At 43.4% G+C, this 23,129-nt stretch overlaps 1 protein-coding gene across 1 annotated transcript in view; it reads left to right on the top strand.

The window, feature by feature from the left end:
- gli3 (GLI family zinc finger 3) overlaps nt 1-23,129 on the top strand; it is a 124,364-nt gene that overhangs the window by 18,840 nt on the left and 82,395 nt on the right. Inside the window, exon 2 of the mRNA XM_074693721.1 lies at nt 2,918-3,091. Coding sequence (XP_074549822.1) covers nt 2,959-3,091 — 133 coding nt within the window. The 5' untranslated portion in view covers nt 2,918-2,958. The remainder of the gene's footprint in view (nt 1-2,917; nt 3,092-23,129) is intronic.

Here is a 23,129-nt window from a genome sequence, read left to right as displayed (position 1 = left end):
CACACACACACACACACACACACACACACACACACTCCTGCTCCTCCTCTCCATTCATTCTCTCCCCCTCTTATCCCACTTTTGCTCACAATCTCCCCTCAATCGTCTCCATCTCCCATCTCTCCCCTCCCCTCTAACTCGCTGCGCCGCGGTGCGTTTGTGCGCTGTTGATAAGCCTAAGATAGCAGATCTCGGTGGTCGCTGATGTAATGATGATGAATGCTGCGGCGCTGCCAGTCTCCCCCCTCAGGGGGCCCTCGACGCTGAGCAGTCGCCCCTAATGAAATGAACACAAATACAGTACCCCGTGTGTGAGGGGGGGTGGCCAAATCTAAGAAGACACTTCAAGAGTTTGTATGAAAATGTCCCCCACTCGCTCTGCTCCTGCAGTGGAGCTGCACCTAAAGCACTTTCAGAGAATTAAACTTGTAAAGTGTCGCCTTTAAGTCACAAAAGGCGCTGATTTTTTGATCCGCCGTTTAAGCTCGCAGGAAGAAAAAAAATAGAAAAGAAAACACGATTTTTTTCTATCAAAGGCAAAAGTTTATTTTAGTGTTTCACTTTGATGTGTACAATTTGCAGTTGACTTTCAACTCGGCGCCTTTGTCACCAAGGCGTATAATTTATGTTAAATTGATTTGCTTAATGTGCTTATAAAATAAGAATGTTTTTTTTCCTCCTTTTTCTGAGAGAAGCGTCTGAATTGTGGTATTTTAAACCTGTTTAATCGCCTCTTTTTCTGCATGGAAGGATTACAGTGGAGCACAAATAAAGATACAGGCTCTTTCTCTCGTCTCTAATTGCGTATAGGACAGACATTTCATGGGAGAGACGTTAATGTGAAATTATTTTTGGGTAACAGCAGAAATTTAAGGAAGAGTTGTGACTCCGTCTTTCGTCTGACAGGCCTCAAGTTTTGGTGCAAGGTGGAAGTGTCTGTTTTGTGTTTTTTTCGAGGGGTGAGCAATCAGAAAGTCTAGTCCAGGAACATCTGCAGGACTGGGTGTGGGCGTCCAGGTCAGAGGGATTATGGGTGAAAAGGTCCTGCTTTTAATTGCTGCTTTGGAACTGTGGCCTGCCTGCTGGAACACAAAAGGCCGGTCGGACACGCTCCAGTGCCTCAGACTTGTGAATATTTGCCAGAGCGGTGGAATGCCGTCAACAAAAACTCCGGCGCAGACCCTCAGATTTTCCCAAATGTCTCTCTTCTGACTCCTCATGCAACAGGAAGGCTCTCAAACGCATGCATGCACAATGCAAATGCTAAGGATGCTGGGAACTATCAAAACACAGCTGGAAAGTTGGCTTCTTCTTCTCCTCTTTCCTCAAATTGAGTCATAACAATGAAGAAGTTTGGAGAAGACTCTGAAGTTTTCTCTGATCAGGCTCTTGTTTTCTTGCAAACATGCACTGACTCTCACTCTCACTTGCAACAAAAAGACCCCCAGACTCGAAAGCAATCCTATCAAACGCATGCAGCAGTGATTCAAGATGATATCTGCACAAGTAGTACAAAAATGTCTTTGCTCGGAGATGACAACTACATGTGTATTCATGTGGGAGTGATTAGAGAGACGAGCTCTTGTTTAATTCTGTTTTGATTGGTACGCCAGTAATTGCATTGTTTTTTTTTTCTGTTTTTTTCCTTCGTTCAGTCTCAATTTTTTTTCCTTTCCACAATTGCTTACAGATGTTGTTGTCGGGTCAGAGAAACGAAGACAGACTCTTGGTTTTTCAGGGGGTTGGGAAGGAAAAAAAAAACAAACAAAGCGCACAGTGTTTGTCTGAAGTTTACCCCTCACCACTTCCCCCTCCACTTACCTCCTTGGGGAGTTGGTAAATACCCCCCCCACACACACACACACTTGTTTTTTCTTTTTTTCCGTTCTTGTACTTTCAGGAGCACTCCTGTGTTTGCATTACCCTTTTTGTATCCGTGCATGTTTACAGGGCGGAGGACAATTGCATCGCACACTCAGGTAATTAGCGAGTCTTTATTGGAGGGGAGACTAAATATTTCCACGAATTATGGCGTTAAAGTAAAGGCTTCAAATCGAACAAATGAAACTGTCCTGTACTTTGTGTAAACCAGCGGTTGGTTGCAGTGCATCACCGTGCTGTCTCTATAATAAAAGACCTCCATGACCTAGATAGATTTGAGTTTGTAGACGGCCTCTGAGGTGCTGAACTGAGCAGCATGTCTGCTAGACTGTTGGCTGAACCCCTTCTAAACCCACAGACAGCATTAACTCGAACCACCTTTATTCTTTGAAAGAAAAATTGCCCGGCACCATGATATTCCCAAAAGGGCCTTCAAACAACCCTTGTTTTTTTAGGACTGTGAACGTTTCTCTCTCTGTGGTATCCCCTTAAGGTTTCTGCTTTCTCTGTGGAAAGACTGCTCGAGCAGGATTATCAGTATATCCACACTCTGCACTTCTATTCTCAGATATAAAACCCAGTCAGGATGTCCTGCCTCGCTGTGTTTATTGAGTTGTTGTGATTTTTTTTGACAAGAAGTCAGAAGTTTATTGTGACACAGTTCAAAATAAGGTAATCTAAATATTGGTTTTGGGATGTTAAACCACAGTTAGTGGAAAAAGAAAGACGATCAGGCTCCCAGTCGAGCAGATCAGAGCCCAGCAGGTTTTAGTTAAAATAAATCAGGGTGAGCTGCCGGATTGACCCGAGGTCTGCTCTGGGCATCATGAAAAAGGAGGAATTGGATCTGAAGTTTTCCTCACATGGTTCCCAGTGTTGAAGCCTTTCCTTGAGGCGCTGTATTGTTGCAATGTTTACCTAAGATCGAAATGAAACCACAAACTAAATTTGCTTCAACATCCGTAAAACACAAAACTTGCTTATCTTGTTCCGTGTCATCATTAATCCGTCCTCTCCGCTTCCTTCCCCCCCTCAGCCATCCCGTCTCCATGAGGTGTTGAGGAATGAACAAACGCCATGGAAACCCAGTCCCAGGCCAGTTCAGCAGCTGAGAAGAAGAAGAGGGTGGAGACCATTGTGGCGACCAAGGGCTCATCACTGCGCAATGACATCAGCGAGAAGGCGGTGGCGTCGAGCACCACCTCAAATGGTACGCATCAAACTCATCCTTCACTGTGGTTAATGTAAATATAAGATGTTAAGATCCACCCAGATTAGCCAGTTAAAAACCGGAGTTAGAGGAACATGAGGCCCCAAACCAGGGTACAAGAGAAGGTGATGCTATTAGCTTGTTTTCACTTGGAGGTCCTCAAATATGGTAGCTTGGTCACTGGCCCAGTAAAGAGGCTATCCTTGTACAAAAACAGAACTCTGTACCCTGGCTGATTGAGCTAAAGAAATCAAAAACATGTCTCTTTTATCAGTATAAAACAAGAAGTCAGCGTTAATTTTTTAATGAAGCTAACCTCTGCCTAAGAAATTTAATAAAGGTCGCGTAAAATCTGATACATAATGTAAAATCCATTCCATAGAGTCTGTGATGTAAAGTCTGGTCTGGTAAATAACGTTAAGTCCATTATGAGAACAAAAAGTCTAGGTAGTTTCTGTCAAATGTGGTGCGCTAGTTGAGTAGCTATCACAAATAGCTTTATTTATTGTTAGCTTGACTTTGAAGCGCTTTGTCTGATTCTACTGGGAAATCAAAAAATGTTCAGTTGACAAACATCCACTACCTGAATTGCTGATATTTAGGATTTCTTCTGAGAAAGTTAGAACAATCAGAACAGTCAAAAAATTATATATATATTGTTTATATGTCCTTATAGTTCTTTTTTTTTTTTTTTTTTTAACCGCAGATTAGATTCAAACCAGGGCCAACCACTAAAGGTCCGGCCTCATTGGCCACATGATTTAACTGCTAGGCCATACTGGCCCACCAATAACTGCGACTTTCAAAATTCTGGCAAGAAAGTATCTTACGTGATGAGTAAACAACTTTTACTTGGATTTTCTTTATACCCGCTTAGCAAAGCTAGGATTAACGTGTCCTGAAATTCATATGTCTTGAGTGCTAGTCTCATTATGCATACAAGCTAATCGCAAGGCTATTTTGTAGGGATGGGTACCGAATTAGGCAATTTTATAGGTACCAACCGAATTCCGTCAAAAGTGCCGAGTACCGATTCACTTTAAATCAAATGGTACCATGTTTAGGTACCCAAAGTCATCCTTGTGACTGTGAGGGAGTGGAAGAGTAGGCGATTTTCCATGCTGGACATGAACACAGCATTGCAAGGTTATATATTTGAGAATAAATATATTAAATTGAAAATATTTTTTATTTTATCATTTAAGAAAATTGATTAATTTTGCACATAAACACAAAAAAGTACTGAAAATTGGTACCCTTGAGTATCAGTACCGATTGACAGGTACCAGGCATTGGTACTGTATCGTTTCAAATGTGAAAGCTACCCATCCCTACTATTCTGGCACCCCAATATCTGAGTTTCTTTTAAACTCCAGTTGGGAAATACACTTTTATCCAATTTTTCGGGATAGCTTCTGAGCTAAGTGGGGATTAGCATGTTTTGAAGTTTGTATTTCACAGCGCAAGCTAACACACGTTAGATTTCATTTCATTTAAGCTTAGTCAAGCTGATGTTACCATAGCTTCTCATGTTGTCTCTTGTTGTATACCAAACTCACATTAGCAATACTAACTTGCATAATTAGATTACTAGGTATATCAGCCCATGTTAACAGACTTAGATTAGCAAGATGCAAAAGTTAAGCTAATATACATTATCAGATTACTATTCAGGGTATATTAGCTTACCTGAACCGTTAATCTTAGCAAGACATAAAGGTGTAGCTAATGATTATGACCAGACCGATATTCAAAGCATTTTAGCGCAGAGGACTGTGTTTTTTTGTTTAAATTCTTAAGACTACAAAACAAAATTCCCCAACTTCCAGAATCATTTTTCACTGGCTGGACGCTGACAGACCGTTGCTCGTGTTACTAAAGTTTACATTAACCCTATTCGTCACGTTTACTGTGAGTCACTTGTGGTTCAGCCCTGGCATGTTTAGACAGCAGCGTCTTCAACACTTGCTATTAAAAGCTTACTGTCCACAAAGTCAAGTACCATCCACCAGCCTTTCATTTTTGATTCAGTTGCCGGGAAGAGTAATGTTAGATTCTGTTTTGTTGCTGGAAACTCTCGAAGCTTCGAGCTAAAGTCATAACAAAATCAGCAGCTGTGCTCATTAGCCAGGAGAGGACTTGGGTGATTTTTGGGTGTGGAGGCTTGGCTTTCGACTTTTCTGTGATTCTTTGGAGCGTGAGCACGAGACAAACAATCCCGGAGAGGGTGAATAACTCGCTTTGACTTGCTCTCCATATGGGAGTTATCACAGGAAGTGGCGAAGGTAATGCATCCTGGGAGCATCTTGGGAACACTCTCGCTCTTACTCATTTCCAGATGGCCGGCACTGTTTTATTAATTAAACACGGGGAAAAGTTTGTTGTGGAAAAGGCATGGATGCAATTTGGATCTGTGATTGTGGTTTTCTCTTCTTGATGTGCGTGTTATTACAGCTTTCAGAGACATATGGCTCGTCTTGAGAGCTCAGTGAAGATTTCATACATGGAAACAAAAAATGCAGCATTTCAAAGCTGCTCCTCCTTAAATACAGTAGTCCCATAATTCACATGAAAAAAGGGAGGGATGACAAGTAACGGCAGAAAAAGGTCCCTTTAAGATCCCAATCTCCTTCTCCGTTGGAATAAGAATATAGCTTACACATTCTTTGTGTTGTTATAATTACACCACATTCCCCAAGTCGCCCCCAGAACTCATAACCTCTTATCAGGTGTAACCCTACACTCGCCTCAACTTTAACCCCCGTAGCCCCTGCCCGACCGCCTCCGTGCAAACAAAAGGTAATTGTGAGCAGCTGTGGAACCCTGGTGGCTGGTTCTTCTTAGGAAGGCTCGTTGAAATATTTCCCCCCGTCAAGCGGAGCAGCAGCCCCTGATGTAGTGCTGGGGGAACCCTGTGGAGATCACAGCAAGAGTGTGCGACGATAAGTTGTGAAAAGTTGAGAGTGAGCAGAAGAAGGGCAGGTGGGCTTTTTTTTCTAATGTTTTCACAACTTGGGTTGAGAATTAACTGGTTCAGAGGATTTCAGAGTGTAAACTTCTCTTTAAAGGCATGAAAACACATACAAGAAATATCCAAGACTGTGTGTACAGAAACACTAAACCAGATGTTTTGATCTTTATGGTTTGATTAACTTAACATATCAAATGTCAGGGAACTAATCTGCAGATACTGTAGGTCCTAAGCAGAACATTAATGTCATTTTTAATGGCAAACATTAACAGAAACATTAGTTGTAAGACGCCTAAAAGTAGAAGTCACACTTGATTTTAACCGTGTTTCTTCACATCAAGATAAGAAACTTGCCTAGAGCAGTAGTGCTAAAGAAATGTATAGCTTAGTGCAACTTTAGATAGCCTAAAAACAAACACACAAAGCCATGAATTTTGATTAAGTGCAGCATAAAAGTACAAAAATTCAGAAAATATTCCTTAAGCTCTTGTGAAGAGTTTTAACCTGTAATTATAAAGACTGAAATTGAATTGAAATTGGTACTGAGGTCCAAATATGAACTATAAAATGAACACTCATGAATGATGGGATTGAACAGTTCTTATATTGCTATGCTATCTTAGACAGCTGTTGCAGGGAGTTAAAGCTACAGTGTGTTGGATTTAGTTTTTAGCAAAACAGGCTTGAAGAAATGGAAGTTTGTTTACTTAAGTGTATAATCACTTAAAGATAGGGCTGCAACTAAAGATTATTTTATTAATTGATTACTGTGACAATTATATGTACGATTAATCGATGAATCGGAAAAAAAAGATGAGAATAGTAAAATTCGCAAAAGCAAACATGTTATTTTAGTTGATGACCCTTGTTTGCTTAATGACATATACAAAGAAACAACCTATCTGAACATAGTTGAAGCTGACAAGATGCTACATTTATGAAGTTTAACAAAATGACATGAATGTTTTGTCACTAAAAGAATCAAAAGTTTGGGCAAAATAATAGAAAATATATAGTTATGTCATCAGATTAATAACTTATTGGACAAAAAGGCAAATAGATCAAAAAAGTGTCCTCAATCTTTTCACCTGCAGGTAAACACTACACTCCCTTTGCCCTACCGCTATCTGTTGCAGCTAACGCTAATGCTAACGTTAGTTTAATGAACTCCTCGTACTTTTCAAACAGGGTGACGATTCATGAGAGGTAATTTTTGCAAATGTTGCTGTTAACACGCTGTGTGCTTTTACTCAGCGTGAAATACTACCAAACTCTGTTGTTTTTTCAGCAGGTGTCTACTCCAAAAAAACAACGTCCTTAACTTTTTCTGCTAAGTTTACACGTCCCAAAAAGAAATCGAAGCTACCAAGAAGTGAAGCCTGGATCTGATCCTCTAAAACTTTATCTCCATTGATTTGCAAACTTGTCTTCCAATTGATTTAACTCTCAAACCTCCACAGGGAAAGTTCCCAACTCAACTGTTTACCCCTCTTGTCTCTTCTCTCTGAGTTTTGTCCAAGTCGAGCAGGCCCGGAGTAATTATCGAGCCCTGGTTTGAGTGTTCCCACATGGTCGTCTAAATGGTGGCTTCATCCTGTGTGCCATTCATCTCTGTGCCTCCTCCTCGCGCAGTGACAGCTCAAAAGGGCCGACTGTGCCACAACAATGCTGTGATTGGTGCTCTTTAGGAGAAGTTTTTGAGGGAGGGGAGGCTGGGCGCTCCCCTCGTCATTCGACGGGCAGGTGGACCACAAAGTCCTCTGATTCTTTTGTTGGGGAAAAAAAAAGTTGTCCGTGCTTTTGCCTGGATAAATCCTGTCGTCATGGGATAATTTGCTAATAAAAAAAACAGAGTGGGTGGGGGACATTCAAAGTAATTGGCTGGTTGGATTTTTATGATATGGGTGAGAACAGAAGTTTGGAAAATTGTTGGATTGCTGTTAGTGTTGAGGAGCGGAGTGGTTTAAACCTTTTGATGGTCAAAGGACAAGAGGTCTCCGAGGCAAACAAGTTAAGCCCTAAAGAGCAACAAATGTTCGGCCTTCTTGTAGAGAAATCTCTTTGCAAAGAGAGCGTGGCTAAAGAGTTTAAAGAAGAAAAAAGGACACTTGACTGCTTTGAAAAAAAAAACGGGAAGAGAGGGGGAGAAAGGGGCCACCGTCTTTTTTAGGCAGCCATTTAAATGATCAACAGTAAATAGAGGGGAATGTCATCTGACAGAAATAAAGTTCCCGTTAACAGCAGGGATGGAAAGTAATTTACAGATACGCTGTCCCCGCCATCTTTGTGCCTCCCAGATAAGGTTTCATTTCAGAAACGGATAGGAGACATTTTCACTTACGGGCCCCCATTCTGGGACACCTGTGATAACAGCTTGTGGACCCCTAATTGAAAATGGGTTTCAAAATGGATTTTCACTTTTCTTCCTCCCCCCTCCATCCCCTCCCTCATGACTAACCCCTCTTCCATCCTTTTTTTTCCTCCTCGGCGTTGCTTCGTCGTAAGCAGAGGGAGGTGATATTGGAAGGACAGGGGGAGAGGGGAGGGAGAGGAGGAGGAAGGAAGAAGGGAGGGGGGGAAATGGAGCGTTGGGAGGGGATCATCCTTCAGCCCGTGTCACAGCTATGACAGGCGCGTGATCCGTCTTATTAATGAAATCATTGATCACTTGATGGGACTCATAATCAACTGTTTCTCCACTGTGTCCTGCCTCGTCTCCTCCTCCACCTCCTCCTCCTCCCTCCTCATTCTGCCACCTCCAGATTCCACTTTTTATCCTGGTTCTATCCCTCTTTAAGGATGAACCACTGTGGACATCTCACACTTCTTTCCTCATTGATTCAGGAAAAAATCAGTCAAATAAATCCAGAAAAAAACATTTAAAGTTTATCCTCATTTTGAGATTTTATGTCATAAAATCAAAAAATCTTGCTTTTCTCCAAAAATAAACATGGTTTTAGTTACAGCTAAAAGGTGATCTCTGTCATCTGTATTTGTGCTGTATGTATTTCATGGGGGGGGCCAGTGGAGGAAGCAGGGGCCCCTCTGTGTTACCCTACTCGGGGCTCTGCCTGTGGGAGCTAATGAGAGAGGACTGATGGAGGGATAAGGGACCTCATGGGAGCTCTGGCTGGCCCACGGGTCAAACAGCACAATGGAGGAGGCGTTATAGAGGCTGACACACAACCCCACACAGGAAAACTGGCTTTTAGTGTCAAAGGACCTCTATAAGATACATCAATTATACTTAAAATTCACAAAACAGCTGAAAATTCATGCTAAAAGGGTTGTTTTTACAGATTTTGAGGTATAACGTGTAAAATCTACCTGTAGATTAGAGTCACATTGTCCCCATGTGTGCACACTGGATGTGCTTTCCATAGACATTTCATGCACTTCTGCACTCAAAGCAATTTCCTGCAGCAGCAGGGAGACAGGCTTTGGCAGAGCCACCTCACAGGGGCCTGAGGCGCAGGATTAGCTTAGCCTCGCTGCCACTCAGGGCGGAGGGGAAACCTCAGCTGCCCGGCCCCGGCCCTGCCCAGCCTGGCCTCTGTAGTCTGGCACACTTCCACTCAGGCTCAGATCTGCCCGCTGGAGCTGCTGCTCTGCTCCTTTGCTGCTGGAAGACGCATATAAGCTACTGCCTCAAGACTCTTGCACGCTGAGGAGACGCAGCCAGAATTTAGCTGTAGTGGAACTGAATTGTTTATTTTGGGGTTTTGTTTCAGTGATTGTACTTGTTTGCCCTGGTAGGGGGAGAAAGAAATGGCTTTGACCTCTGAACAAAGCCACAAAAGTTGCCTGAAAAGGACATTTCTTCTGGCTGTAGCTTGGTTCCTGCAGCTTTGGCCATTTTGTTTATATTAGACTAACCAAATCTTATTCTGAGACTTATCCCAGATTGATGACAGAATACCATCAGACAGAACAAGTCCCTTCAGTCATAGATCGGCTGACTAGCTAAGAATATATATTTGACTGCGTATTCTTAATGTGGGAACCTGGGAGGGGGTCTGTGCGATAAACATTTGGTGACTGCGGTATCTTTGGTTCTCTGAAGACTGATTGATGTACCTATGGGAAATGTCCTCTGACGTGCCCAGCCATGGATCTCCACTACCTGGGGAGACAGACCAGTCATCCAACCTGTCACCCTTAAGGCCCCGTTTACACAACGTTTCAGTGAAAAAATCTGTGTTTACACGGAAACGCAGAGGGACTGAAAACACTGTAGTAAGCATGCTAGGCCTGTAGTTGGCTCTATAACTGTCTCGTTCAGTACGGGAGATCTCCACGGAAGTAGAGTTTGGTCGATCATCTGGTGTATTGGCGAATACTAAGTGCAGAAGTGGAGCAACAGATGCTAATTTTGTTGAAAGACAGTCAGCAGATTGAGCAGCACAAGCGTAACATGGTTGTACGTGATGATCATGCGCTGGTGCGAGGTGGAGTGTGACGTCAGCACTTCCACCGAAAAACGCCGGTTTGCATTTTAGGTTGGCTAAAATCGTAAACACAAGGCTGAAAGGCAACAAAACTTTTGCCATTCACCTGAAAATTGTTGTTGTGTAAACGGCCCCTAAGAACAACAGAGAGACCAGGGCTAGCTAGCCACAAGCCCACCTTGACTTGTTTGTCTGTTAGCACTAATAAAATGGGCACAACACAAAAAAAACACTTCTACGACCACTTGTCTTAACAAAAAAAGGTAATCCTAAAACTTTGAGAGTCCTTAATAAAAGTGCTCCCACATTGTTGTGCCTACCTTGATGGTTGCATTTGTAAACTTTAAAACTGTAATCCTAGATCAGGGGCTGAAGAGCAAGAATGCCTAGTAGGTACCAGAGTCCCATTCCAAGTTGTGACAAGATGGACCCTGCAGCAAATATTGATCCATCCCCCAAAAAAGGCGTGGTGATAGTGGAACTTCTGTGATTGGCACTTCTCGTAGGAAGATACCAAGCAAGGTTTGAAAGAGAACTGGACGATTCTAGGTCTGTGGTTGGGACAGTGGGACTTTTAGTATCTTTTTACATATAAACCTTGAACCTTCCTTTCTCCGGCATCATTTTGGCAATGTTGCCTCATTCTCAAGACCCTGGTAGTCCCAGTACCAATAGATGCCCAAAGCTACAAAAATACAACATAAGTTCTTTCCGGTCTTAGAAGATCACTTAAATATACTCCTGCTGTGAAGTATCTTAATACGACAGCTTTATACTCCACAATGTTTTGGTAATCCACGCTGACCATCACAAAGGCTCCCTGCAAGAACCTAAAATCATTTTCACCGACATGCTGAGAGCCAGAATGGCCTCCGAGTCAAAGATCACACAGGTCAGAGGAGCGTCCCTGAACCGGCCAACCGAAGACAAATCAGCCGCCCTGCGTGAGATGATCAGGGAAACAGCGTCCACTCCAGCACTGCTGGATGTCACTCAACTGGGGGACGCTGTAAACTCATAAACCCACAACGTGAGGAAACTGTCTTGATTAGTGGAGTGCTCTGTCCATTTGTCTGCAGGCACCAGTGGCCTCCCTCCTGCCAGGAGGCACAAAAAAGGATTGTCCTGGCCCTGCCGGAAGGATTTATTGTACTGTTTGTTCGCTCTGTCACTTTTTACACATTAAAAATCCTGAAAGACTTCTGATGATCTTCAGTTTAGCTAAAGAATCTTGACATAATTAGAAAAGGCAGAATTCTTCTGGGAGTCTCAAACTTGGATTTTGTGTGAAAGCAGTCTGGTTTTCGTTCAAAACTCACTGGATTAAAACGAGACATGCTTTCAGGTCTGAGAGAGCAAAAGGCCCCACACCCCCTAATCTCTCTCCCCTGACCTCCACACCCTCTGGGCCTTGACTCTCACCCTTCTCCCCGTCCCCCCCGCCTCTCCCTCTGCCCCGACTCTCTCCCTCGCAGTGTGAAAAAGGAGCCAGGATCAAAGGCCACAAACCACGGCAGTGATTTCTGGTGATTGATTAGAAGCAGAGGTTGAGGAGCAGCAGCGGCTCTCTCCCCTCCATTCTTCCCACCCTCCGGTGCTGCGTGCGCGCTCTCCCAGGGCTCTCGTAAATAGCTCGGGCTTGGAGTGTGAAAAGGGTTGCCACGATTGGCAGACGGAGCCCAGAAACACATCCGAGCCGGGGCTTGGCTGGTTTTTCTTGCCTCTTCCTCTTTCCTGGATGGCAGGGGGGTGTCAGTTGATAAGAACCATTTGTTGTCTCGCTCGGATCTAAGGAGGGACAGCGTAATCCCCTCGCCCTGGTCTGTTCAGAGAGCTTGAGGAAAGGGAAAGAGCAGAGGAGAGAAAGGAGGAATTGATTTTCAGAGAGAGGGCATGCGGAGAATTGAACTCAGATGTGCAGCAGAGATGGGGTTTGAAAGGAAAAACTACTTGCGGGGAAACAAATGTCTGTAGCTTACAGCGGAGGGGCCGTGCAATTTGAACTTGAGCAAAGTCCTTCTAATGCTAATCAATTGCATAGCTGTCTTTCACCAACCTCTCCCTGCCTCCTCCCTCTGTCCTCCCAGCCTGGAGGCCTCTTGACATGGTCCTGTAAAGGCACTTAAACAGGCCCTGAGATTAACGCTTGAACTGCATGCATGCTTTCTGCACAAAGACCCAAACACGCCAGCACCTCTTTCTCACCTGGAGCTGCAAGTTTAATGATGTTCGGAGTGTTGGCCTTGCAGCGACAACACCGTACTCATGATGCGTCTCATGTCAGACTTTGCGCCAGACAGGCTCCAGTAAGGAAAGGAAAAAAGGGGGCGATGTTTGGGCGGATTGGGGCGGGTGCTCCTCAATGCTGCTGGAGCAAAGCCAGAACCAAAAACGTATTTCTCCAAAGGTTTTGTTTCTCCTCTGCGGTATTTACAAAGTGATTGAGCGCATTTTTGAGTGTCATGGAGTATCTCATTACCACCCTAAAAGCTTTTATCCATCCACATGCTCACAGATATGCGCACATGAGTTCTGAACTGTAGATACTTTGTCATGCATGCATGCAGACACATAATCTCTCATTTTCTCTCCTGTTCCTCAAAAGCACCAAGCTGCTCACACACACACTTTGTGCAGCAGGACGATTGGCCGTCATTATTAACTGTTTGGCGACCTCATGACTTCATCTTTGGTGCTGTCAGAGGCGGCCCACATTATGTCTCCGCTCGGCTCAATGGGCTCTTTGTTCTGGCTTGGCTCTGGAGCGGCTCAGCATGGGGCTGCGTGAGTCCAACAGTCCCACTGCGGCACGGGAGGGGGTGGAGAGCGGGGCGGAGAAGGATGGATAGGAGGAGGTAGAGGAGAGGAGAGTGGGATCTTGGGAAAGACCTAGGAGAATACAGGATGAAAGATGAGGGAGGAAAGTGCAAATGAGGTTGAGAAGCTTAAGGTGTTTTTCGACCACAAGGTTCAGGAAGTTTTCCCGGAACTACGCGTCTCCTGTGACCTGTTTTATGTTTGTGTTTCCGGAAAGGGCTGAAGACCCGGATAGATAACACAAATCAGGTTAGTGATTTACAGAGAAAAAAATAAGAGTAATTGCATTTCACCACCACACCAGTAGAGTGCGGTATGGCAGTGATAAGGGATGGATTCGGACACTTGAAGAGAAACAGATGCTAATTGTGAAGATGTTGTCATCATCAAGACAACAGGAAGCCACTTGTGCTTTGGCTGAAAAAACAAGCCCATTTATTTACGACTTTCCTTTTTCACTTGCATCTTTCCGATCTTTCGACATTCGTGTTTTATGTATTATAATAACACGAAACCAGGATGCATTCCCAAGGACTTCTACGACAGGTGTTGCAAACTGGATATCCATGACTTGTTCAGTTGAAAGTCTCCAGTTTACAAGGTCACTCTCTCAACTGTAATGCCAGGAGCTAGCTAAAAGAGATAGTTCACACTATCAGGCTCAGAGAAGATGATTGTTTAGGAATTATTAAACCAAGTTAGTCGCAGCTGTGTGTGATTTTATTGTGTACAGAGTAGGTAATAAAAACACTAAAGGTGCTCCACCAATCAGAAGCAGCCATGTTTCTGGACATTGGAAAAGTACTAACCTTTTAAGGGGTAAATTTAGGCTTTGTTTACATGACAACATTTCATCTAAAAAGGTTAAAAGGCAGTGAAAAAAATCTGCTAATACACGGATAAATGTTTCCGAAGACTTAATGCACTTAAAAAATATTTTATGTAGCGTACTCTTAAACTGTGGTGGTACTTTTTGATTTTAGTTCTTGTAGGCGGAGAAAATAGCCTTTGAATTTGGTACGGTCTCTCCCTGTTAGTGCCTATTTCCTTGTCACCATCGATTACAGTTTGTGTCTTACTGAGGGAGAGGAGACAACTTTCTACTGTATCTAATGCCCTTAGTGGTCACATAGAGCTCATACAACCCCACTTCAAAAAAACTGAACTATCCCTTTAAGGTCGGCTGAAACGCCGTTGTCCGTGTAAACGTGAAGCTGAAACGCAACAAAACTTTTGAGTTTCACCCTAAAACCGTTTTTGTGTAAACAGCCTCTTAATGCCTAGGACCTAAATTTGGACCCTAGTTTTGATGGTCTAAATGCATCTTTGGTTGTGGAACAGTTAAAGAAGAGAGTGAATGACCGAGCAGGGATGGAAGTGCCACAAGCTACAGGTGAATCCTAAACCAGCCCACAAGTCTCTTACTATGATAATGATGCTAAACTCCTTCCATCCCACTGATTCATTTCAAAAGTGAGCTGCAGATTATGAGGACAGTGTGTCATCTGAGCTGAACTGGCCATCCTGCTGAGGAATGTGGGATTAATGGCAAAGTAATGCAGAGATTAGAGAAGCAGGCGAGGAAGGAGCAAGACAGGAGGATTCCACAGGCAGGAGTGACAGGAGAGGTCATACATGAGCAGAGCTCATTACACGAGAGGGGACTACAAAAGGGGGTAGAGACTCGGGAACCAAGGAAAGAGGGAAACTGGAGAGTTGGTGCTGGATTTATGATGAGGAAAACCAAGATGCAAAAATAGTTTTAGAGGCCAAAATATACACAGTTAAAACCTCCACTATTGATTACTTTTGCATATTTTCTAACCTTGTATCTACACTTGAGAAGTAAAACAAACACTATATACTCCAGAACTGGATAAATATAACACATGAACAACATTACCAGGGCAATATTTGCTTCTCACATGTTCCATCATATATGCTACAGCTGCGATATGGGTGATTTAGTAAATTTTCAGTATGAACTCAAGTGTTTACTTGGCTTTTGGAGTCAGTCTCAAGTGGACACTTTGGGAATTGCAATTTTCTGCACCTCAGATTCACTTTCCAACATCAAGTTGCTGCTTCCTGACACCATAAATATGTCTCTTGGCTCACACAGGCTGTTCCAACCTTACAATACAAGTTCTTCAGTTACTAAAGTCCACAATGTCAACCAAACCTGTAATTTTCACCCTGTAGCCAGCCTTTTATTGCACTATACAGCCACTTGTGTAATCATATAAAAGCGCGGTGCCTTTTCCTTTCCCCTTCTCACCTCTAACCTGCAGCCCCCCTCCCACCAGACTGTGGTTAAGTCTGTTTGGCCAACATAGCAGATCCTCTAATCTGCAGAGCTTTCCTGCCTGCTGCCGACACCTTAATGAAGGGGTCCAGGTCTCACCTGTATTTTAGGGGGGGAAGAAGGTGAATGACACCCTGTTTATTGAGCCAGCGCTTCCATTCACATCACAAACTGGAGGCGGGTGATGGTCTGGGAGTTGGTAGCAAACGTCAGCCTCGATGATGATAGAACTTTTGGAAAGCAAACGACAATTGATTGGTTTATAAAGGCTTCTTTGTAAAGTGATTTGGCACCTTTGGGGACTTACTCAGAAAAAAACAAACATGTAAAATGAACTAATGTTATTTTAGGTAATTACCCTGTCAAACCAAAAAGACCAAATTGATTCGATTGGCTTCTTTTTTTTAACACCCAGTGACTTCATCTTCCCTAAGAACAGCCTCTAATTGTGGGAACAGAGTGAAAGAGTTACTTGAGTTGTTTTATTTTTATGACATTTGGCTTGTAGTTTGGAATTCTGATTGTCATGCTCTCTGGTAAAAAGGCCTGATGTCCAAATGTGACGGGTCAGAAACTGTAAGCACTTCCAGCTGCAGCATCAAAGGCCCGGGCATGCTGTTCATTTAACCCAGATCCGTCACACTCGTGTAGCCCCTGATTCAACCTGTAATGTAGACATTCAGCAGAAGGTATTAGACTGAGACTAATGTAGACTTATGGATGGGAATTAACTCCAAGCACCTTGATACCTGTGATATGTCAGGAATTATTGACTAACTTTGAATTTTTCTGGCTGTTTGGCAACATGTGCTGTTGAAATTGGTTGGCAATGAATGTGAATGAATGAATCTGTCAGCTCAGGCATGTACTTGGCTGATATTGTGTGGTCTGAACATGGCGCAGGATGGCCTCATCCAACAAATCATCACCCTTTGTAGTCTACACCAGAATTAAAATTTGATTAAATTAATTATTAATACTTTTATTACAGCCTGAAATGCTGGTCATAAGGTGCAGCCACACACCCACCACTAGCTAGGTCCGTAGCTCCAGTCGATGCTCTACTACCCAGATGTAAACAAGCACAGATCTTGTCACGTTGGTTTTTGTTGAAGCATTTTAATCTGGAAAATGGAATAAAGATGTCTGTAGAATGTGTCTTTTCGAAATCTGTTGTCTTCAAGTAAAGTAATGTTTAGCCAAGAGCTAGCTGTGCTATCTTTAGTCACACTCAACATGCCAATTAGACAGTATTACGTGACTCTGTGATTAGCTTTGATTCTCATGTTTTCTTTAAGACCAGTCACTTAATTGGAACTTTTATTTCCATCTTAACATCTGAGTGGAAATCATCTTCAGAACAAACATTGTTTTGAAGCTGTTTTGTACTAAAGATAACAAATTTACAGTGAAGGTTCTGTTTTTTGGTTTAACTAGTAGCTTAAATGACCAAAAGTGAATCTCTAATTATCCTACTTTGGTCGTAGTATAAAAATTGCAGTGATTATATGTCAAAAGACTGCTTGTAAGGCACTGTTTGCCACGTGCCTTAAGACAAGGAACAAGTCAGCCATTGTTGGCCATTGTTTAGTCCGAGGTTGCCCATGTTACTGTTTCAAATTTGCTGGCTACTGCAGAGAAGCTAGCATGTTGGCATGCTAGCTGACAAAAAACAGAGAAAGACAGACATTAAAGGGGCTGTAAGGAGTTTGAAAGTGATCTTAAAAGAGGCTCCTTTCCAAAGGTATGCCAGATCATAATCCACACTTTAAAAAGAGACTATTAGCGCCAGTATTGCTGGTTACAAGTGATTTTAAATTGCTACTTCTTAGCTTCCAGTTCAGGTCATCTGGGACCGGATTGATCTACGGCACATCTAGGTCTCTGTGACAACGCCACGCCGACTGACTAAGTTTAGTAGTAAGAAGAGATAAAACACAGAGATATGCTAAAAACTATTTCTATGACTAATTTTGTAGTGATGGTTGACACTGGAGCCTAACTGTCCGACAGAAAAAGGACAGAAGAGCAGAAGAAAGCTGGTAACAGGAGAGTGGTACAGCCTGAGCTAAAGGCTAATTAGCCTTGGTCTGTTCAAACTTGATAGTCTATCAATAAAATGAAGAGTGAGGTTACGTTAGCTCTGCTTGGTAGATGACTGGCACAACATAGCTAACCGGGATTTACTGACGTTGCACATTACAGACATGTCTTAGAGCACCTGAGCTGTGCTGAATATAAACAGCTATTAAGCTACTTACAAACTGGCAGTGTTCACCTGTTGTCACGTTAGCCTACAGTTAGTCAGAGCACTGGGCTAACGTATGCTACGTAACTAAACTGATAAGTCCCTTGTGCTCTGTGCGTTGTATCCAGCAAAAAGCTGTCTTGAACGAAGAAAATTTATTTTGATCAGATCTCCATTTAATTCCAAAACAAACACGCGCCTCGCTAAAAGTAATTTACGATAGTGTGCGGAGACTCTGGGCCACAAGGTGGCGAGAGAGTGCAATCAATAGCATCTTTACAAAAAAAAAATTGAATTTTTTTAGCCTTTGGTATTAAATTTGATTTGGTAAACACAATATGAGCTGGGTACAAGTTCTGTGTTAATGCCAAAAACAGAAAGGCTAGAGCTGGTATCTATATTTTTGATTTCTCCAGTTTCATTTCAGTCTGTCTCTACAAATTTTACTACATCATGAAGGCCTAAATTACTTGACTTACAACAGAAACATTGAAAATATTCAAAAAAGATAAACTAAATTAAAGGGTAGATGGTTATCACAGACATAACAGAACTTAGCCGTTCTAGGTTTTAGTTTTGGTTCACAATTCTCTTCAAAAACTGTTATTAGCACATAGTTTTCACCCATAGACGGCATTTTCCTAATAGGTTATGTGCAGTGTTGTCAAAGTGTTGTTCGCACATTTCAGTGTCAGTTGTACTTCTGTTTACTGACACCGTAGCAGGTGTGAGAAAAGATCAGCTGCAACGGAGCAGGCAGTGAATTAGACCGACAGATCTTCACATCCATTGGCCTAATCACCAAAGAGGAGAGGAGGGAGAGAGACTCTGGACTTAGACGTTCACCAGTCATTGATAAAGTGCTTAGCAGCAGGAAAATTAATGAATCCGGCCTGACTGGGAGAGGGGGGTTTTGGGGTTGAAGGGGAGGGAGAGAAAAAGGAGGAGGGTTTGGGGAGGGGGGTAATCCTGTTCCAGCTAAATGGCTGATCCCTCTCATTCCTTAGATATCAAATGTCAAGAGTTAAATTAGCCTGCTAGCCTCAGATAGGAGTTAACATGCTTTTAAATGGGGCGGGGCGCAGTGATTCCTGCCCTCTCTGGGATGGCGGGCAGGTGCCTTTGAAGTGTCTAATTATCCAGCTAACAGTAAGTGCCGGCTAACTATCTTAATGGGGGCCTCTGTGTCTCAATGTGACGCATGCTTATGGGCTCAGTCATACGTCCCAGAATTAGAGGAACAAATGCAAAGCGGGCTTATGGTTCGACTCATTAAAAGTTAACTGAATCGTTCCATACTGCAAGGTGGAAACATCCACAGTGGCATTTTGGATCAGATGTGATGTGCTTGAAATTACTGTATTATTTTTTTTACTTAACTGCTGGCCCCGGGTTTCTTTGCTTTGGCTGGATATCTATTTCTCTTGGCGAGCTGTTCCTAATCTGAGTGCCACAGACTTGGTCTGCATCACTCTAGTGTCAGAAGTGGGATTCCAATGCTGAGGCCCAGTGGAAAGCTGGCCCACTCTGGTCTGGTAGGCAGTGTGCCCAGATTCACCCAAAAAAGACCCACTATCCCAAATGGGCATTTTCTGCCCTGGTCTACCCTTGCACACAATCATTTCATATTGTTACAGAGGACAGGGTAAGTAACTAACAGGTTATGGCTGATCATAGCTGCCTTGTGACTATTTGAAGCAATCCTAATACAGTCTGTAAGCCAATCAGAGCACTTTTTTTTTGCTTTGAAGCCTTGATCAAATGCATCTCTTAGTGTTTGATTCCTCAAAGAATGGAGGCCAAGGTGCCCTTTGAGTGAAAAACCTTAAAAGCCATAACTATCCATGGTCAAAAACGCATCAGTGTGCATTTTTGAGTCAGGGCTTTCAGCTCTCTCACTGCAATGCTCATTGCTCCCTCACAATGTGGCCCTGATGAAATGGTAGGGGGGTTTCGGGCCGCTCTATGGTTGGCCTGTGCCCCTAATGGGTGAATAAGGGTTACCTAGGGGCAGGCGGAGGCTTGGCACGACACTACCCTGCTGTGAGGCTGATTTGAGGTGAGCGCGGAGAAGAGGGAAGGCGCCAAGCAGGCTTTGATTTGCCCCTCCCCAGCCCCGGGGCCTTGAGGCTGGGACTGCTAGATGCTGAGCTCTGGGGGAGTCCCAGCAGACCCCTGGCGGCAGCGAGAACAGGCTGGGACTGCGGGTAGTGGAGCAGTAGGAAGGGGGGGTTGCTTGGGCGTGAGCTGCCGAGAGCCAAATTGAGATGTGGGAGTCGTTGAATTTGCCTGGATGAATATTGAAAAGGGCATTTGCGGGTGTTGTGTGGGAAATCAGACGCTGATAATTGACTGCTAACCAGGAGAGGGAACATCATGACCGGCCCATGCCTCTCACTGCAGTTCGTCCAAACATCAGTCATATGTTGATGGTTTAATAATGTACCCCTGTGGATTCACTCTGCAGAGACAGAATCAGACATGAGCAGAAAGTTAAAGAGAGTTAACTTCACGGTTACTTCCAGAGCGCGGGCAAATACTCTAAATGAGGATTACCAACTATTCAGCAGGCAGATATTCAAGAACGACCTTACTCTGCCTTCTGACATTTACAAGAGCTGTTTATCAAGGAGTTTCTCCAATTTCACCCCTTTTTGTGAACACAAGAATCTCCATAAGGCCTTTATAACCTTCGCATTATACTGAACTGAACTCCGTTTTTGGGAAAGGCCTTCAACTCCTTGTGGCACTCAGCCCGTTCACCAAGAAGTTGATCAGAAAAATACCTCACACAATTGCACTAATCCCTTACGCTCTTGTTGTGATGGGTTTGGTAGAGTTTGAGCGGTGCCTTTCCCTCATCTTTCAGCCAGCACTAATCGTGAATGATTCCCCTGGTCTATAGTGCCAATGCCAGGGCCGGTGAATCAGGTACATAAGCCTAAGCCGCTTGGAGAGGTGCTCTTATTAAACTCTAGCCAGCTGCTGGAATTTCTCTTCCCCCTCTCATTGTTAATTGGGGAGTCTTGAGTCGTTCCCCGGAGTTGATTTGCAAGAGAAAGAAAAAAAGGAGCAAGAGATTATTGCACAGGAGGAGAGAGGCTTTGAAGAAGTGTTTTGTGGTTTCACGGCATATCCTTCACTCCTCTTCTTCTTGCTCTCCAGCCAAAACCTGTTTGTGCCATGGACAACAGTGCTTAGAGAAGTTCGAAGGTGGAACAGAGCACATGTTTGGTGTTGGCTCAGAGGTACAACACCACCACCTCTGATGTTTAAGATTTAAGGGAACTGGAAAACAGAAGGGAGGAGTTGTCCCTTTGTGTAGCCCTGAAACTTGCAAAGAAGAAACCAGATTCTTGAGAGTCAAGGACCGATTGGCATGTGGAGGAATGGCAATCCTCGTTCTTAACCTCTGCCTCCAGAAAACAACCACAAAAACAACAAGCCAAGGGATTTGTTTCACTTTGAATTGGCCGGGCACCCTTAACTTAAGCCCCCTTGTCCCAGCGCTGATCTCTCTCAGAGGAACTGGCCCCACTCCATATCTCATTATCTCTTTTAAGATTTCATTTTGTCATTGCATCCACTCTCCCTTTTATGCCGTTATATTAAAGGCCATGCATAAGGTTTTCTCTGAAGGTATTCGTACCAGTTTTACAATAGAGACCCCAGACAAGGGGGAAAAAGGGAGAAACCCGGGCTTTAGGATTTAATGAGAGGCTTGCTGGGGGTGAAAGAATGATATAAAGCAAGTGAGGAGAGAAAGAGAGGGTGCATTTGTAGAGGGTAAGAGAGGGAGAGGAGAAAGAGTTGTAAGGGAGGAAGAATGCAGGAATGGAGCACCAGGTACCATAATAGTGGCAGAGAAAGCTCCTGAAATACTAGAGCTGGGGCGTGTGCTCTGATCAGGACGGCAGTGAGCACAATTACCTTCTTTTCAAATCCTTCAGTGACACTGCGGGAGGAAGGAGGACTTTGAAACTTGAAAGGCAGGAGCTTGCTTTCAACCTCAAACGCGAGCAGGAAAGGGCTCTGAAATTTGTTCAGTGCTCCCCATCCACCATTAGCTTGTTTCTTCCTCTCGCCTCCAGGCATTTAAGCGCTTTTTGAAAAGATGTTAAGAAATTCAATCACCACAGAGAGAGAGCGGGATAGTTCTTTTTTCTGTTTTTTTGAGAGGCATGCTTTCCTCTGGTCCACAGAGGACAGGCCTGCTGCTTTTGTATTGGGCTGAATAGACCTGCAAACTGGTGGAGGACTGGATGTGGCAACCATGGGAAAAGAGAGGGAAATAAAAGAGGAATGAAAAATGAGAGAGGGAAAAGGGAAAGGGTCTGTTGGGTGGACGGTTGAGTTAGAGAAGTGTTTCAGGGTTTAACTTTTCAAAGTTGTGTGTCTGCTGTTTTCATTTGCCAATTTTTCAGCCTGACAAGTTATGAGTGTATTAAAGTCACTCACTCAAAAACAGTCGAATCTTTGGATCAACCAGATCATTGACATACTTACCAACACTCTATACAAAAATTGAGACAGGTTTTTTCAAGGAGAAGTACATTTTTGTCCTGTCCCTTGGCCAAAATATCTCAACTTTTAATTGGGCTTTCTAAATGGACTTTCCCTTCTGTTTGACTTATGACGTCACTGTTTTGTCTAGACATGCACCGATTGATCAGTCAGCCGATCGATCGGTGCCAATTTCCTTAATTTTGGGGGATCAGCGATCGGCCCATCCTTACATATGAAACTGATCTTATATACCTCTGGCAAGGTCTGACAGCCAGCCATTGTTACTTTTTGCTCTGAGACCTAAAACTCAGGACACTTTATTGGTTAAGTTAACACATAAAGATTTTATTGTTTCACAGGTATTGTTCAATGATTTTCAATAAAATACGATGGGAACACTTAAGGTATATGTTGTCAGTTATAAAACATAAAAATCGGTATCAGCCAAAATCGGTATCAGCAGGTCAGGCTTTTTAAAGATTGGTGATCGGCCACAAAATCGTGATCGGTGCACCCTTAGTTTTAGTTCTGATGTTGTCATGTAGCTCCACATTAGGACTTTTTTGATAACAGTGACAACTTTGGCCATAAGTGGTAGTGTGTTTCCTTTCCTAAGGACTCGCCTTGTACCATGCAGAAGTTTTCCTTGGGAAGCAAACAATGGAGAATGTATCTTCTTTTGGACTCTACTTTTCTTTGTTCAAGACAACTGTCTTTTGCAGGGTGCAAAGTGACATAAAGCT

The sequence above is a fragment of the Halichoeres trimaculatus genome, unplaced genomic scaffold (assembly GCF_033239565.1).
Source record: "Halichoeres trimaculatus isolate MK-OKI-2021-1 unplaced genomic scaffold, fHalTri1.1 fHalTri1_scaffold_18, whole genome shotgun sequence".
Classification (NCBI taxonomy): Eukaryota; Metazoa; Chordata; class Actinopteri; order Labriformes; family Labridae; genus Halichoeres; species Halichoeres trimaculatus.
The sequence above is the reverse complement of the archived record's forward strand: the minus strand, read 5'-3'. Positions and strand labels throughout refer to the sequence as shown.